Source organism: Lathamus discolor, chromosome 14 (assembly GCF_037157495.1).
Source record: "Lathamus discolor isolate bLatDis1 chromosome 14, bLatDis1.hap1, whole genome shotgun sequence".
In the NCBI taxonomy this organism is placed as follows: domain Eukaryota; kingdom Metazoa; phylum Chordata; class Aves; order Psittaciformes; family Psittacidae; genus Lathamus; species Lathamus discolor.
The window spans coordinates 12715396-12731220 of NC_088897.1; the positions used below are offsets into that span (position 1 = coordinate 12715396).

Sequence of the window (15825 nt, forward strand, 5' to 3'; positions counted from 1 at the left end):
CAGCATGCTATTGAATTGTATACAACTTTAGAACCAGAATTGTCTTAGGAGAGATGTTACCTTAATCTTACCTTAATGTATTTTGATATTTTATTTTTTTAAATGGTTTTATCCCAAGAAATGTACTCAATTAAAAAAAACACAGTATGTGGAGATGCACCAAGAGAACTCTGAGGTTTTTTCCCTAAGTGCATCTGGAAGAACTCATTTTTCCTAACATGCATCACTTTGAAGAAATCATGCACAGCATCCTGTCATCCAAAAATTGTAGTTTAGTGTTGTAGCCAAGCTGAATTAAGGCTAGAAGCCAGTTAAGGTTTGTAAGAAGAGGTGATGTCTTTGTTAATTGGACTTGGGAACAGTAGACTAGGCATTTGTTTCGGTTTGAGAACAGAAGAGAGGGAGTTGCTGGAACCTTTAACCATGGGGGGTTTTATCAAGGAGAAAAGTAATACAGCTATTACTTATCCTCAGACACTGGCATGGGAACAGGGAGAAGGGATCATCTTGTTCAGGATGGAGAGGTGTTCAGTGGAATTGGCTTGTGAGCTAGATTCTAGTGTGCCGTAAAATTACTCTATTGAATTCCTAATTTTACTACTCCATGTATTTTAATTGTCAGGTCCATACTTTGAAGGCAGCTTCTAAGTTTATATTAACTGTGAAGCAAGAGTGAATCTCTCTGCTCAATACCTCATTTAAAAGTTCCATTCCCTTGTCCTGACAGGGGAGTACCAATCTGGTTTTCAGCTGTTGAGATTCTCTTCCCTGTATGACTCTGAAGGAAATGTAAGTGGCTTGAAGTCTTTGTGAGACTGGTTGTGTGGTGACCTGGACTTTTCAAGCTGGGATCTGGCTGCAAGCAGCCACTGCCAGTGGGTCAAAATAGTCCCTGGGACAGATATTATTGGCATACAGCATATGTCTGGAGATAAAAGGAACTGGGGGAAAGTGGCTACATGTTTTCAGCTGCAATAGGAGCCCAGGTGTAAAAAAGCCAGAAGCAGGGCTGTAAAGACAGTAACTCCTCTGCAGTGCTGTGATGCTTTTGATTCTTCTAAAATACTTGCTACATGTCCCAAGAAAATCTTTTTATTTCCTCAGGTGTGCCTCATTGGTGACTGCATCGGAGGAATTTTGGGCTTTGATGCCATCTGCTACAATTCTAATACAGCTGATGAGAGTCGGAACAATAGCAGGAGAGGAAGCATCAGCAGCATCCAGGTGAAAGTACACCCAGCTGAACCCCTATAGATTCATTCCCTGGAGGAAATCAGCTCCATATAAACCAGAGAAAATTCAAGGATTTGATAAATTACCATGATAGCGTGGGATTTTGCTCATATATCAGAAAATTGCTGTCTGAAATTTAAGTCTGCAGCTTCAGTTTTATGATATACAGAAATCATTAGTGAAGGCTTTATCTGTGAATATTTAAAGTAGGGTTACCAAGTGCCCTTTATTGTATCCCTAGCTGTAGATGCAAACATATACTCAGTAGTAATCTCCAGCGGGTTCCTGTTTTTGCCAGGTTCTTTTATCATTCTTTTTATACATTTGGTTTTAATTTGTTCACAGAGGGTCTGGAATTCCTTATGCTACTGTCTGGGGGTAGTCTAGCATTAACATGTGTTCAAGAATAAACTTTAATGACTGGTGAAAGCCTTCTTCCTGATAAGGGATGCAAGTCCCCTGAGGATTTGTGAATAGACCACTGAGCATAACAGTGTCTATAGGAGAGCTAGATTTGGAAGGAAGAGAGGATTAGTTCTAACTGTGATCCAGGAAAGACTTTTTAATAGTGAAAGTGCATTTTTTAAAAAGTAGTGGTAACATGCCAGCTTTAGTATTGTGTTCAACACTTAAGAAAGAAAATTGAAGTTCAGCTAATCTTATGTACTTAGACTCAAGTGGATATGGTAAGAGGGGTGCTGTATTAGAGTCGACATTGAATGAGGTGCCCACACTCTGTTCTTTGCTGGTTTTGTGACCCTGGCCAAATTGTTTCATCTCTTGATTCTTTTGTTTGTTTCCCCTCAAAAATGGGCTCAGTGATACACTCAAGCTTGGTTCATTTGAGAGCTGTGTGCGTACGAGAGCTATGTTGAGAATATGTGAGTACTCTCGAGCAAAGAGACATCTTCTAAATGTTTCCAGGAAGGAAGGAGAATGACTCACTGTTCATAACATGGCTCTGGGTTCTCAGCAGTCAGCCTTTGATAGCAGTGGCACTGACAACAGTGCACTGCAAGCAAAGTAAATGGAAAATGGTCTTCCTGAATCCCAGTCCTATGGTGGGGTTGATTGTGCGAGGGCTACTCGTGAAACAGAGTGTAGATCAGGCTTGAGGGAGTATAGTTCCTTTGACTTTCCTGGTCTTACAGTTTTGCTATTGAATGGCAGTAATGTGTGAATCTGTAAAATGAATTTGTTCCCAAATCAGTCTTCAGGAGACTATCACATGAACAGCTCCAGAATTGGCACTAACTATAGTTCCTGGGTTCCCTGTTCTTGGGAATAAGATTAATTATTCACTTGTCACAGAAGCCGAGAGGTCCTCTTGGTTATGGAAGACTATACAGATGGAACAGTGTGAGGAGGTTCATCTCATAGATCATATGCTGCTTGCGTCTTACATTTTTCTGCAACTCACTGCATGATTGTGGAGAACAGAATAGGTTCTTCAACATCTCTTCTTGACATGAAATCTCACCCCATGTGCACAGGGCTGCTAATGTGCTCCAGTACTGTGTGAGGTTATGGGAAATACATGACCTATGAACTTGTTCTTTCTATAGATTCAGAGAAATAGATTCAATTTGCATGTTTGCCATAGTCTGTATGTGTGACTTTGGCCAAGTCTCTTGATCCATTGTGCCTTAGTCCTCATCTGTTAAACCTTGCACTCTTTCTCACGTTCTCTGTGTTGTCTAGTTTGATTTTACAGTCTTTGCAAATTGCTTTAAAGTACTGAACATGATAAAGTCTGTTTTCACTTGCTGTTAAAATTGTGAAGAGTGTTCCAATGACACTTCAGTGGTGTAATACCTGGCATAATGCTGCATCTGAGAATACAGGTGTGTAGTGAGCAGTGGTGGAGAAAATGTGAAGGAGTAGGGGGAGAGTTGTATGCAACAAGGGAAAAAACAACTTTGAATCCTACTCTTAACAAGGAAATTTAGTCTTCAACTCTTTCCTTATATTCTGCTGCAGAGACTCTAACCCATTCAACCCTTTCTTGGATAAAGTGAGGCCAACTATATAAATGGAGCCATTTCATATAAACTCTGTCGTATTTTGGTCACTGTCTAAATCTTCCTTTTGCTCTGTTCATTCTCTGAAGGATAATCCCCTCTTGGCAGAGGACTCCAGTCTGGGTGGCAGCAAACGCCTGAGCAAAAGCAATATTGACATCTCGGGAATCATGGAGGATGAGAAGCAAAGGCAGCCATTGCCTCGGAAACAGAGTGATTCATCCACCTATGACTGTGATCCTGTAACCCAGCATCATGCTTTCCTGTCTAGGTAACTTGTGTTTGATGACTGAGTAAAAGAAACAGGCTTGTCATTGAATGGAGCCTGGCAGCACCAGAGCAACAGAATCATTTTTATTGCTTGTGTTGTTTCTGGAGGTTTCCTTAAAATCCCTGTATACCTCTCAAAGGAAATCATAGATATAGTGGGTCTGGTATGAACTTACACATGGAGAGATTTTTATTTAATCTTTATTCACTTGTGAGAGTTTTGAATATGCAAAACTGTCACAACTGAATGTTGAATGAATGCAAGAATGAAAGAAATGAATGCAAGCACTTCCATTTCTTCGGTGCAACCCACAGAAATCAAGATGGATGAATGCTTTATAATTCTAATTTTCTGTTGTGTTTTTTTTCCAAAGATACCTCTGACTTCACTTATAGGCTATTATTCTGTAAAGAGTGAAATATTTCCTTTAGGTGTTTCCAATGGTCTATGAGCTATTTGAATCAGCCTTAAAACAAACAAGAAACTTGCCTAGATATTTAGTTTAAATGAGGAGGAGGCTGGGGGAGGAAATCTAACTTAATTAGCTTTCCTGGATCCTAAGTAATGTTTAAAACACAGCTTTGATGGGAACATAAGCATTCCCTTTGTCTCATTGGTTTTTCCTGTACTAAGCTATTTGATTTTTTACTTCTCAGAGTTCTTTGGGTTTTTTCCTCTCTGTGTCATCTTATTTCCTTTATTTCCTTGAGAGTGATGCAAAGAGAGAAGTCCTATTTTGCACTGAAATTTCAGTTCTGCTACAGTTAAGCGTAGTGCCGACTTGGTACTGTGCTTTCTGTCAAGTGTGGCAGTTCTGTTAGTAGCAGTTAAGGTAATTTTATTTTCTTGCTTTGACTGAATGTACTTTGCTTTTGTTGACTGTTCTGCTTTTATTTTCAAACCATTGGGTTTCGGCATGTTGATGTGTTGCAGCGTCTTCTGTCTGAGGCAGAATGGTTGCTTTTTGCTTGTACATGACTCAATACCTGAAGATTTTTTTGGTCAGTCACTTTTAGGTTCTTGCATAGGGGTACTATTTTTATGTTTGTGTAGGTGTGTGTAAAGCACTTCAGACTTGGACGATCACAGGAGAATTAAAAGTCAAAGATAACAGGGTTTTGTGGTTTGGGTTTGGTTTTTTTTTTTTTTTTCAGTTTCATGTGCATCTATAAATTTAAACTGAAAGTTTTACGTGCAGCTGTACTTCAGCAAGCAGAAAAGCGTTAGCTTCCATCCAAATTCTGGACTCCTCAAACTTTAGGCTGTTGCTAAGTTACTGAAGAATAGTTGAACAAACACAGGCTGTGTCACTGTGAGTAATGAAGTTACAGAAATGTCCTACACTGTGGCTGTGTTTCAGTGTGTCAGCTTGTGCTTTTTCGCCAAGTGCTTTTAGCACAGAGAGGTAACTCTTAACTGCTGTGCTGATGATGGATTTGATTTTTGGCTTTCTTCATTTCTACCCTGAAGGGGCCCTAAGTTTTGTCTCCAGAGTTTCAGTTAGTAACATCAGGTTATACAGGATTGCCTTAGATAGGAACCTCAGATAGATCTTAGATTGAGCCTGGTGTCTTGGGACCAGTCTTCAGGATGTCTGGATTCTGATTCATACTTGGCCACTGATGCAGAGCGTAGTGTGCAGATAATTCATAAGGGCTTCAGTTAGAGCACTGGTTGAAGTCAGCATGGTCAGCATCTCTCAGTCAGGCTTTGCATGTGTTGGAGGCATGTTCTGCTCTGTCTTATAACTGGACAGCATGTGTATATGCTATTTTTCTGCTTCTGAATGTAGTTATTTCATCTCCAGCAAAACTAAATGCGGGACAAGTCCTTTCTCTGTCAGTGAGGAACAGGTGATCTGTATTTACCTCATGGATGTATGGCATATAAAGTAAATGAAAGTGTTTAAATCACTTAAGAGATTTAAAGATGTCTATAAACATAATTAATTTTAACTTGCAATAAATAGCTGAAAAGTAGTGAAATTCTAGTTCATCGCTCGGGCAATGGATTGCAACAATGCTTTTTAGATGCCCATATTATATACTTAATGACTGTAACCTTTTAATATTAATTGTCCTTATACAACTTGAGTAGGCTAGAATTTGTAGATGTTTCAGAATAAGTTTACATATATCTGTACTGCTGAAAAGGAGGGGAGGTAAACTTCAATCTTCAGAGTCCTTGAGTAACTTACCATTAAGTATTCTGTAGAATAAATGTAGAAAACTCTTGCATATTGAAGGTGGTAAATTTAGTGAATCATGCACCGGAAATGATAAGTGGCTGCTGTACTGAAATATCTATCTACAGTTGGAGGTTTATTACTTGGATCTAGATACAGGTGCTAGATCTTTATAAGCAGCCTGTTTTGGGAATGGAATTTTTCTCTGGATGCCCTCTTCATTATTGTTGAATCTGCATTTTCTTTGCCTAGCATCCACTCAAATGTGTTGAAAGACGGTGCAGACTTTCCACCTGTGAATTCCAGTCTGTCTGAAGTAAACCTGGGACGATTTGAGTTTGAGGTGTCTGATTTCTTCCTCTTTGGATCGCCGCTTGGTTTGGTGCTGGCCATGAGGAGTACTGTTCTGCCTGGCCTGGATGGTAAGGTCTTTCTGGGGTTAGAATACAGGCTGCTTAGTCACCTTAGTAAACAAAGAGACTCACGTGAAAGGAGGTAAATAAAGGAGCCTGCTTAAAGACTGGGGAGTGAGGTAAGTTTCTTCCTTTAAAATATCAGAATGTTAGTGTAGGTAGGTAGTGGGGTGATGAGTCTTGTTCCAGGGATGTCACTGCTCGCCCATTTACAGTAGTGTGTGTTTTGCTCTGCTGTTAATCATATATTCCATGTCATATAACATGAAGCTTACACCTCACCAAGGATCGGACCTTGCAAAAGGTACCAAAATAACATCAGTGCTTGGTTCAGCATTGCATCTTGTTCATGTCTGGCTTTGTGGGTAAATTTGGCCCCCAGGTGTGTTGGTTGTGAGACATTATTTCTCTTTCTGGTAACAGAGCCTAGTAGTCAGAAACATACAGGGTTTGTTTGCTTTATTTCTAAATACATCTAGATTTTTTTTTTTTTGGGTTAAACTAAGAGCTTACTTTACTTTTCAAAATTCAGTGTGTATTTTTTTGTCATTGTATGAGGTTTGGGTAGCCTTTATAGGAATATATTCCTTTATATATTTATATATTTATATATATATTTATATATATATATTTATATATATATTTATATATTCCTTTATATATTCCTTTATAGGAAATTATAAGTTCACTTATCAGGTGAGGGGGCAAAAACACTTGGAATAGTGAGAAGAGACAACAATTCAGGACTCCCAATTATTTTCTTCTCCATTTATAGGCTTTTGAGTAATGTCATTTAATTGAGTTTTCAAAGCCACATTTGATTGTGGGAATAAAGTGGAATGTCATATAAACTGAGAATTATTTTACTTGCCATAATTAAAAATATGACCAAACCCGTGTCCTTCCGAGCCTTTAGAAATCCAGTAGGATTTTTTTAGCAAGTTGCATGACCTTACAAGAAAGGATAATTAAACTCCCAGTTTGCATTTCATTCATCATATTTGCAGTACTCAGCTTTGTTCAAATAAACGAAAACCAAAGCTCAGCTAAAGAGAATGGAAATTCAGATATATTTTCCCACAAACGAAGGCTTTTTGCTTCTGTGAAAGAGCTGTCGGGGAAGTGAACAAAAATTACATAGATGATAGCTGGCATTGAAAACTGCACTGCAGTTTGTTTTTCTGTCTTGGGGATTTCTTTCCAAGATTAGCAACACTTTCCTCTGAAGATGGTGGGGGTTTTGCTGGGGGCTTGGGACAGGGAGTTCAGCAGTTCTTTCCTAGGACTTCATGTGGAAAAATCTGTCAGTATTAATTTGCATGCACGGATTCAAATTCCTTGAGCTAGAGTTAGTATTTTTGCAAGAAGTTGTGGTTTTCTTTTAATGAATCAGAATAGACACATTTAATCTGGAATCACATATGAAATAGAGCATGCATCTGTTTCATTAGGTACCTTTTTAGAGTCTTTAAGGACAAATATTGCTTAGCAGATGCCAGGTACTGCACAGTAAGTAGAAAATAATGGCAGCGTTTGGTACAAGAGTACCCCAGTGGCAGACTCTGACACATCTTTTTGAGTAGCTGGTGGTGGCTGTCAGCAGTTGACTGTGTGTGATAAGCCCTCCCATCAGTCAGTCCTGGTGTGCATAGATGAAATTCACATTTCAGTTCCAGGGACTATGCACATGAATTGAAAATGTGTGAAAAGTCAGTGGAATTGTGGCTTTTTGCAAGAAGGATTGCTCTGAAGTGATACAGGTTTTGTGTGTAATTCTCCAGGCACTCCTCCCCTTGAATGCTGTGCTGCGTATGAAAGCATTTATGTATTCAAAAGTGTGACAATTAAATTTAAAAGTAATTGTTGGCCATGTAAACATTCCTTTTAGAAGTAATGTTGGATTCACAGAGGTGAGTCATGCTAGTAAGAGTATGGCTAAAACCAAATCTTCATTCATATTTCTTATTTCTTTGCCAAATGCCTTTTAATTCTCCTCTGTCAAATATTCTATTGGTCCCTTACTGCTTCCTTGACAGTTCTTCTTGGTTACCCTCTAGCACTCTCTTCAGTGGGCCTCCCACTGTCTAGTCTCAGATCTTATTTTCTAGTACTGATCATTTGTGTGTCTCTGCTGAATTCTTACACTCTCTATGTGCTGGTTATCCTTGGAAGAGGTTTGGTACCCTATGAAACTTTCAATGTTTTTTAGAATTCCAAATATATCATGAGCATTTAGTTACAACCCAAAAGTGGCATTCTCCTACCTTAGGACAGTTGTAATGGTAAGGTGTTCTGCACTTGCTCTTACTAGGAACTACTACTGTTAGGTGCTACAGTGGTAGGGAGTAATCTCCTTTGCAGCATGATGTGCTATATTCCTTTGCCAATTTGAAGAGGGGTATGAAAACAACCGGTAACTCTGGGGACATGCTCTCTTTTTGCCACTAAATATCATAATTTGCCCTATGCTGACAACTTTCATAACCCTGTTTGTTTGCATCCTTGGCTTTGTCTGCCTCCTGTGTGTATGCAGAAGGCAGACATATACAGAAAAATTCCTGTACAAGAAGTATTAGAAGGTGCAATTAGGCAACTGATTTAATTACATTAAGCACTTCCTTTATGTTTGGTTCTGACAGTTAATATTAGGCATGATGAGAAAGAAAGAAAGAATAAACCAATATACTACCCATTAGGGAAGGAAGCTGTAGTTCAGTAGAATAATAACCAGTTTTCTGCTCTACTTTGTAAGCGCTAGATCCCTACATACATACATCAAGGTTACAGGATTGCCAAAATATGATTTCAATTCTAACACAATGCAGTGTTTTACCTTACAGAATGTATTCCACATGACTTGGGCTCTGCTAGAAAATTTTACTTTCCTTAAAAAGACCTTAATTTCTGCTGCACTTAAATGCTCTTACACAGGTGATCTGTTTCCATTTTTTTCTGGCAAATACTAAGAACACAGTACAGATTGAAGAAAGCCATCAAAAGTAGTCTCAGATCTTTGCGGTCTTGTTGGTGTTTTCCTTCTGCTTCTCTTGTGATGCAATTAAGTGGAATACATGGGTGAATTTACTCAGTTTTAATAGCACATTACATTGATGGGTGCATTTTGTACCCTACTTTGAGAATACGTTAAGAAAAAAGGGTACTTGGTGATGGTTCCTGGAGAACTGTGGAAAGATGCTTCACAGAAAAATCTCACAGGCCATGGTTTTTGCATAGGACTGGCTTAATGGTGGGAAAGGGACAAAGGTGGCGTGAAGCTTCTATTTATTTGGTAGTGGGAAAGGAAGAAGATTCTATGGTGTCCTCAATAAGTAGTCTTATTTCCCACTTTCTTTTCATCTGCTACCAGGTGTGCTGATTGATGCACAGAGTCATCCTTTCTAGAAAGAACAACATACAAGTGACATCAGAAGTAGGTCTTGGTTATCCTGCAGCTGGAAACTTGGTAATTGCCACTGAAAACAATCTTAAAATGTTTTGTAGAGAGAGCTGGGGGGAGGGGGGAGGGAACAACAACCCACAAAGCTTCAATTAATATCCCCCAAAACACCTGCATGGTTCAATCTGAGTGGCAAAAATCCTCCAAAATATTGCACTGTCCTCAGAGTGACTCAGTGAATGCAAAATACAGTATACAGCGCATGTCCAAAGAAGAAAAAAGTTAATAGCTTGTCAGAACTGGATTGTATATAGGTATATCCTTACTGGAAGATTTGTCCCAGAGCCTTTCTTGAGGGGCTATGGGTATTGACATCTTCATTACATGAAGTCTCCCAGACAGTTTAGCACAGAACACATGTGATGAAGTGGTCCTAGTGGATGTGATTCATCATCAAGCATCTTGATAAGGTTTTTGCTATGATCAATAAAAGGTTCCTTTCTTACTAGTTTGAGAAGAAACCTAATGTGCTTTTATAGAACAAACATTCACATAGAAGGCAACAAAACAAAATATTGGTCATACTATTGCTCAGTATGGCAGTGCTGCTATTACAACAAAAAAATACCAATCATTGAAGCTTAGAACTTGGTAACACTGACATAGGCTATATCAAGATTTGTCTCTATATGCCATTAATAGCAGCAAGCACCATAACATAAATTTTTAAAAGTCCTTCCAGCAACATGGAAAAGCACTTGGAAAAAACCTGTAAGAATGTAGTGTTTTCTGATGTAGCTCTTAGTGACTGTGACTGCAGCAGAGGAAGATGTACAGCATCAAGTTTGCTCAGTGTAGTTTTGCTTATGTACAAATAGCTTGACTGTGACTCTTAAAAATGAGAAAGAACCTAAGTAGTGTGTTTTGATTTTTTATCATTTTTAAATTCCATGGTGAGTGCTCTGGTGAGAGATGTCACTTAACGTAGACTCCATTAGATCTAATATTCCATGACACCTTGTATTAAAACTCTTAACATCTTTCTTCATGCTTTTTAGGTAAGCATGTGTTTGGCTTCTGCATGAGAACAATGCTGTACCAAACATGCTTTCTACGGAAAAACATTATACATGTTACTAGGTTTTTGTTACCACCACAAGGAAATAGTAACTCTATCGAAAGAACATCTAAGATTTATAGTATAGGACAGCAGGTTTGAAAACATGTCTTGCTTGCATGGAGTTCGTGGGGAGCAGACATGATATCCGCAAACATATTTTATAAATACTTTAGTCATTCCTTTATTCTTGTAGTTAATAAACTGCCTGTTGTAACATGTAATACAGTTTTATACAAATGGTACTAAGTTTAATGAGCCTGTAATGAACTGATTTACTCAAAGTGCACGATTCAGTGTGTTTGATCTGGGATGTGGTGACAAGTGACTACACTGACCATTTTACAGACCTTGTCAGTCTCGTGATCACCCATCTGATACAAGTTATACTTCAGTGCTGTGTATTTAGTTAAAAGAATGCCTTACTAGCCAAGTAAGTAATGTTCAGGTTTGTAGTTACAGTTGCAGCTCAAAAACCTCAGCAGCTGCACACGGTCAGCAAGAGTCACGAACATTGCTTTACTATTATAGTATGAGCAACCTCATCTCTGTACATTATCTTCCATAAGGTGACTTCAGAAACTGCAGTGCTTTCTGTCATCTGCTCCTGCTGTCACCTAGATTCAAGTCCTCTGGATGTAACAGACCCATCAAACCATTGTGCTTCTAAATATTTGAAGTGCTGAGCATCATAACCGTAATGCTTAATAACATATTTACAAGACTTTTAAACTTCTTTTTCCATCCTTACTTCTGTCTATGTCTCTGGCTGGTCTCCACATCTGCTGTATGCCTGCATCTCAGATTGTGATGTGTCTGTAAACTCCTTTGCAGTGAAGTGTTTTTTACATATGAAATAGCAAACAATTTGGATAAATTTCCTGTGGCCAGATGTATGCTAGTCTGTAGTTTGAAGAAGACAATATTAACCACGTTTATGTATAGACTCCTTGAAAATTGTAGAGGGGCAATATTGAACTCCCTTTCTCTGTCTCATTCTCATCCAAGTATGCCAGGTCCGCCCAGCCTGCAGCCAAGTGTACAGTTTCTTTCATTCTGCTGACCCCTCTGCCTGCAGACTTGAACCATTGCTGGAGAAAAGATTCCATCTCCTGCCTCCATTCAGTATCCCACGGTACCAGAGATACCCACTAGGGGATGGAAGATCTCACCAGTTAGGTACAGTGCCTATTTTCATAGCTGTCCTTACCTTTTATTCTCTTAAGTATTCTCTCCTCATACAGCTCAAGAGGATTTGAAATATCAATGTTCTAACATGCCAAAAATAAGTCATCTGGGACTGAACAGCACAGACATATTGAGCAAGTGTGGGACCAAAGAAGACTACCAAGAAAAATGGTTCTTACATACGAGTTTTGTGATACTAGTTGTGTTAAAGAGGGGTTGGAAGGTGATATCACTGCTTTAGTTGAAGTGTCACTTGCAAAATTCCATGTCTTTGACTATTATTTTAAGTGATTTATTTTTGCAATTAATTGAACTTTGGCTAGATCTTCAGATTTTGTTTCTCTGATAAAATCATATAGGCATGATTCATATAGGCACCCTACTGGTGCCTCTGTGGCAAGAAAACATTCTGATCTGGAAGCTGCATGAAAAAACTTTACTACGAGAAAAGAATTTCACCATGAGTCATAGAAACAGCTCAGCAATAGCACAGGCTGGAGAACATGACAAAAACTGGGAAATGGGCAGTACTTCTATAGCTGTTGTTCAGTTCTTGCCAATCAAATGAAGCTATTGGAGCCAGCTGCTCTGTGCATAGGGTTTATCTGATATACAGACAAGTGAAAGTAAAAGGAAGTGCATTGAAGGCACTGCCAGACATCCAGAGCAGGTGGAGAAAACATCTTCATAAACCCTTCATCTGTGGTGACTGCTGACAGGAGACATAGCAGTAGATAATGGTTCAGACAAAAATGCAATTTATTAATTGTTGGGTTTGGTTGAGGTTTTGTACTCTGAGGGCAAGGCACAAAGTTCAGGCAATGTTACAGCCCTGAGAAAGCCATGTTGCTGTGACCTTCTGTGAAACAACAGCTTTCTCAGCTGCTGCCTAGTTGACATTACATAATCAAAGTACTTTTGTAGCTATTATAAGTGAGCCTTAGCTTTGTGACAGGTCTCTGACCTGTCATGTCTTTTGACACTAACATGTGGGATTTAATTCCTTTTTTTGCTGTGCTACTGATGATGTGATGCATGATATCTAAAAATTAATTCAAAACACCTGGTCTCAACTCATCCTACCTTTGAGCCATGTGACGCAGCAGAATGTGGATGGTCAGAACCCTCGGTGCTGTTTGTGCCTCTGCCCCACGTTCTACTTTGCAGGATCGTTGGAATAATTGCAACATTTTTCTCTTGCAAAGCAATTTTTCCCTAACAAAAGTGCAGGAGCAGCCTTGCAGGCTGGAGCTGGTCTAGGTGCTTTGCTTTACTGTGGAGAGTAATGAAGGGCTAAAAGCACAGTACTCTGATTGTAAATGCATCAGATACTGGTAATTTTGTCTCGAGATGGTTACTGTGTGTGCTTGAGGAAGTTGCTTTGCCTCTTTGTTTTGGCTATAACTGTCATAATTATCCAAGATGAGACTGTGTAAAATGATCTGCCTTTATTTTAGTTATTATCAAGCATGATAATATATTTGGATTAGTAGGATAAATTATAAGAACCTTTAGCGACCCTCAGAGCCCCTCAGACCCATGCGAAAGGTTGTTTTCGGTGAAAAGTGTCTGTTTCAGTTTTTTAAATGGAAGAATTATGCAAGTGGACTGTCCTAATCAAAAGTTGAGCACAGGGCTTTTAGAAAAAAAAATTATTATTTGCATTTTATTTATCTCTTAACCAGTACTCTGTGTTCTTTACGATTTAACAAAGACCTGATCTGCAGAGTTAAAGGCAGGCTGCCCTGCCTGTTTAAAATAAAGATAATTCAGGAAACAGGAGAGAAAAATCTGCCTATTATTTCTTCCATTTTATTGATTTGATCTCTTCATAGGAAAAGGGTTACTGATCTTAGAATAGCAATATTAAAAGATAAACAACAGGTTTCATGGCACCAGACTTACCAAGCTGGTCTGAAGCTAGTCAGTATGGAAAATGCAAATATAGGTATGTTGGCTGACAACATGTTTTCCATTCTATGAAAAATCACTATTTTTACTCCTCTCCCCACCTCCATTTTAATGGGAATGAAAAACCAAAACTCTTGCAATATTATAATGGGGGAGGAAGGATTAGATTAGAGTAAATTTAGGATGGTTTCAGCAGAGCAGGTACAATTCAGGAGCAGGAAATGCATTTTAAAAGCACAACTCAACTCAGTGACTCTTTTGGTAGGGGAAGCAGAAAGTATGCATCAGAGCACTGCCAATCACAAGCGCTAGATATATGCATGAGATATAGCTCTCATTTATGGGATTCATTGCACCTTCTTCTGTGGAATTTCCTATTTATTGATGTTTGGACCAGGTTTCTAATTCAGATAGACACCTAATGGGGTGCAATTTGGAAGCTTCCCTGTTTCTTACTGCTTATGTCCATGGATTCTGCTACTCCATTCAGTGAACTGATTTGCTGTGGTTTTTAGGCCACAGGATTTGAGATTTGTTGTCAGAAGGACCAGGTGCCTTGCTGGTCAATATTCAGTATTTCAGACTGTTTACTTCTTTGTGCTGCTTATTTCACTACAAAGAGTGTATAATAATTCCTCATCTTGCGAGGTAAGTAATAGGAAAGCAGCATTGTGTTTTCAGTTGTCTGTGTTGGAGTCTGTATAGTTTGCCTGAGACAAGAGAAGTAATGAATTGTCCTTTCATTCTTTTCATCTCCATAAAGCTCTCCAGTAGCCACACGTAGCTTTCCTTCCTATATGGCGTCAACAAGAGTCCTTTGAAAGAACAGTATATTGCAGTTTTTCCAATTAAAAGACATATGTTCCCATGGAAACTACAACTGAACATAATCTGTCCAAACGACATACCCACCATGAAGTGTCAGAATTTAAGTGTTTCTCTGATTCAGTTGCAGGGCAGTTCCTTGTGTTATCCCATGCAGTTGAGATAGTCAGCCTTATTTGAAACAAGTCAAAATCTTCCTAGCTCTATCTGCTTTTTGGAAGGGAGGAGATTGCTGCTATTTCTTTTCTTTTAGTGGTGACATGTTTTACCAGTTCTGATAATCTATAGGCACTTAGCCTTCCATTGTATTATTTAAGAAAGGGTGTCCTTGAAAGCAACAATTTGTTGTGTTCTCCTATGTGCACCATTGCAGTATTCATTGCACTGAGAGTTGGTAATACTTGGAAAGTTGACAGGAAACTTATTCCAGGCCTTTGCTACATAAAGAATTATATGACATAGTGCCCTACCCAAGGCCATTTGAGATAAGCACAGCATGATTACAGTTATTTGTCTGAATGGGGCTGAAATATGCTCAGAAAAAGATCAATAAGTCACCAAGGGCTGTCTGCTTTCTTCTGCAGTAAGTGCATTGAACTGTCTCCTTTTGCTTTTGTTCACTGTTTTAATCAATTCAGATTTGTTTTCTGAAAGAAAACCCAACACTGAGGGGTCAGCTGCTTTTGCTATGCACTTTTCTATATGTCCTATATCTCTCAGTTGAGGTTCTGCTATTCCTAGGTACAGGAAAGTTGTGCAGTCTGCTTCAAGCAAGTTTACCAGTAGCGCTTTTATTTAAATGCACATCTGTTCTTACATAGAAACATAGAATGGTTTGTGTTGGAAGGGACCTTAAAGTTCATCCAGTTCCAACCCCCTGCCATAGGCAGGGACACCTCCCACTAGACTAGGTTGCTTAAAGCCCCTGTGTCCAGCGTGGTCTTGTTTCAGAGCACCTTGGAAGGAAGGCTGTGTTTTGCTTCATTCAGTAGAGACGTTAGCCATGGCCCATAGTTTGTCAGAGTGGCCAGACTAAACAAGAATTCTTTTCCATTTGGGAGCACGCAAACCAGTAGATAGTCTTGCTGAAGGTTCTCTTCCTAAAATCATTTTGCTTATGTCAGAAAGAGGACAAGAGAAGTATCACAGACTCCCAGGGCTGTGTAGCTCTTCTCAGAGAATGCTTTTAAAATGGGTAGGGTTGAGTGTGAACTAAAATAGCCTCCCAGCATCACTACCCAGTTTAGAAAATCTTGGTCAAAAG

At 39.0% G+C, this 15825-nt stretch overlaps 1 protein-coding gene across 9 annotated transcripts in view; it reads left to right on the forward strand.

The window, feature by feature from the left end:
• PITPNM3 (PITPNM family member 3) overlaps positions 1 to 15825 on the forward strand; it is a 71157-nt gene that overhangs the window by 37422 nt on the left and 17910 nt on the right. For all 9 annotated transcript variants that reach the window (XM_065695201.1, XM_065695202.1, XM_065695204.1 and 6 more), the window contains 4 exons: positions 1105 to 1224; positions 3344 to 3525; positions 5963 to 6132; positions 11646 to 11816. In XM_065695201.1, coding sequence (XP_065551273.1) covers positions 1105 to 1224; positions 3344 to 3525; positions 5963 to 6132; positions 11646 to 11816 — 643 coding nt within the window. The remainder of the gene's footprint in view (positions 1 to 1104; positions 1225 to 3343; positions 3526 to 5962; positions 6133 to 11645; positions 11817 to 15825) is intronic.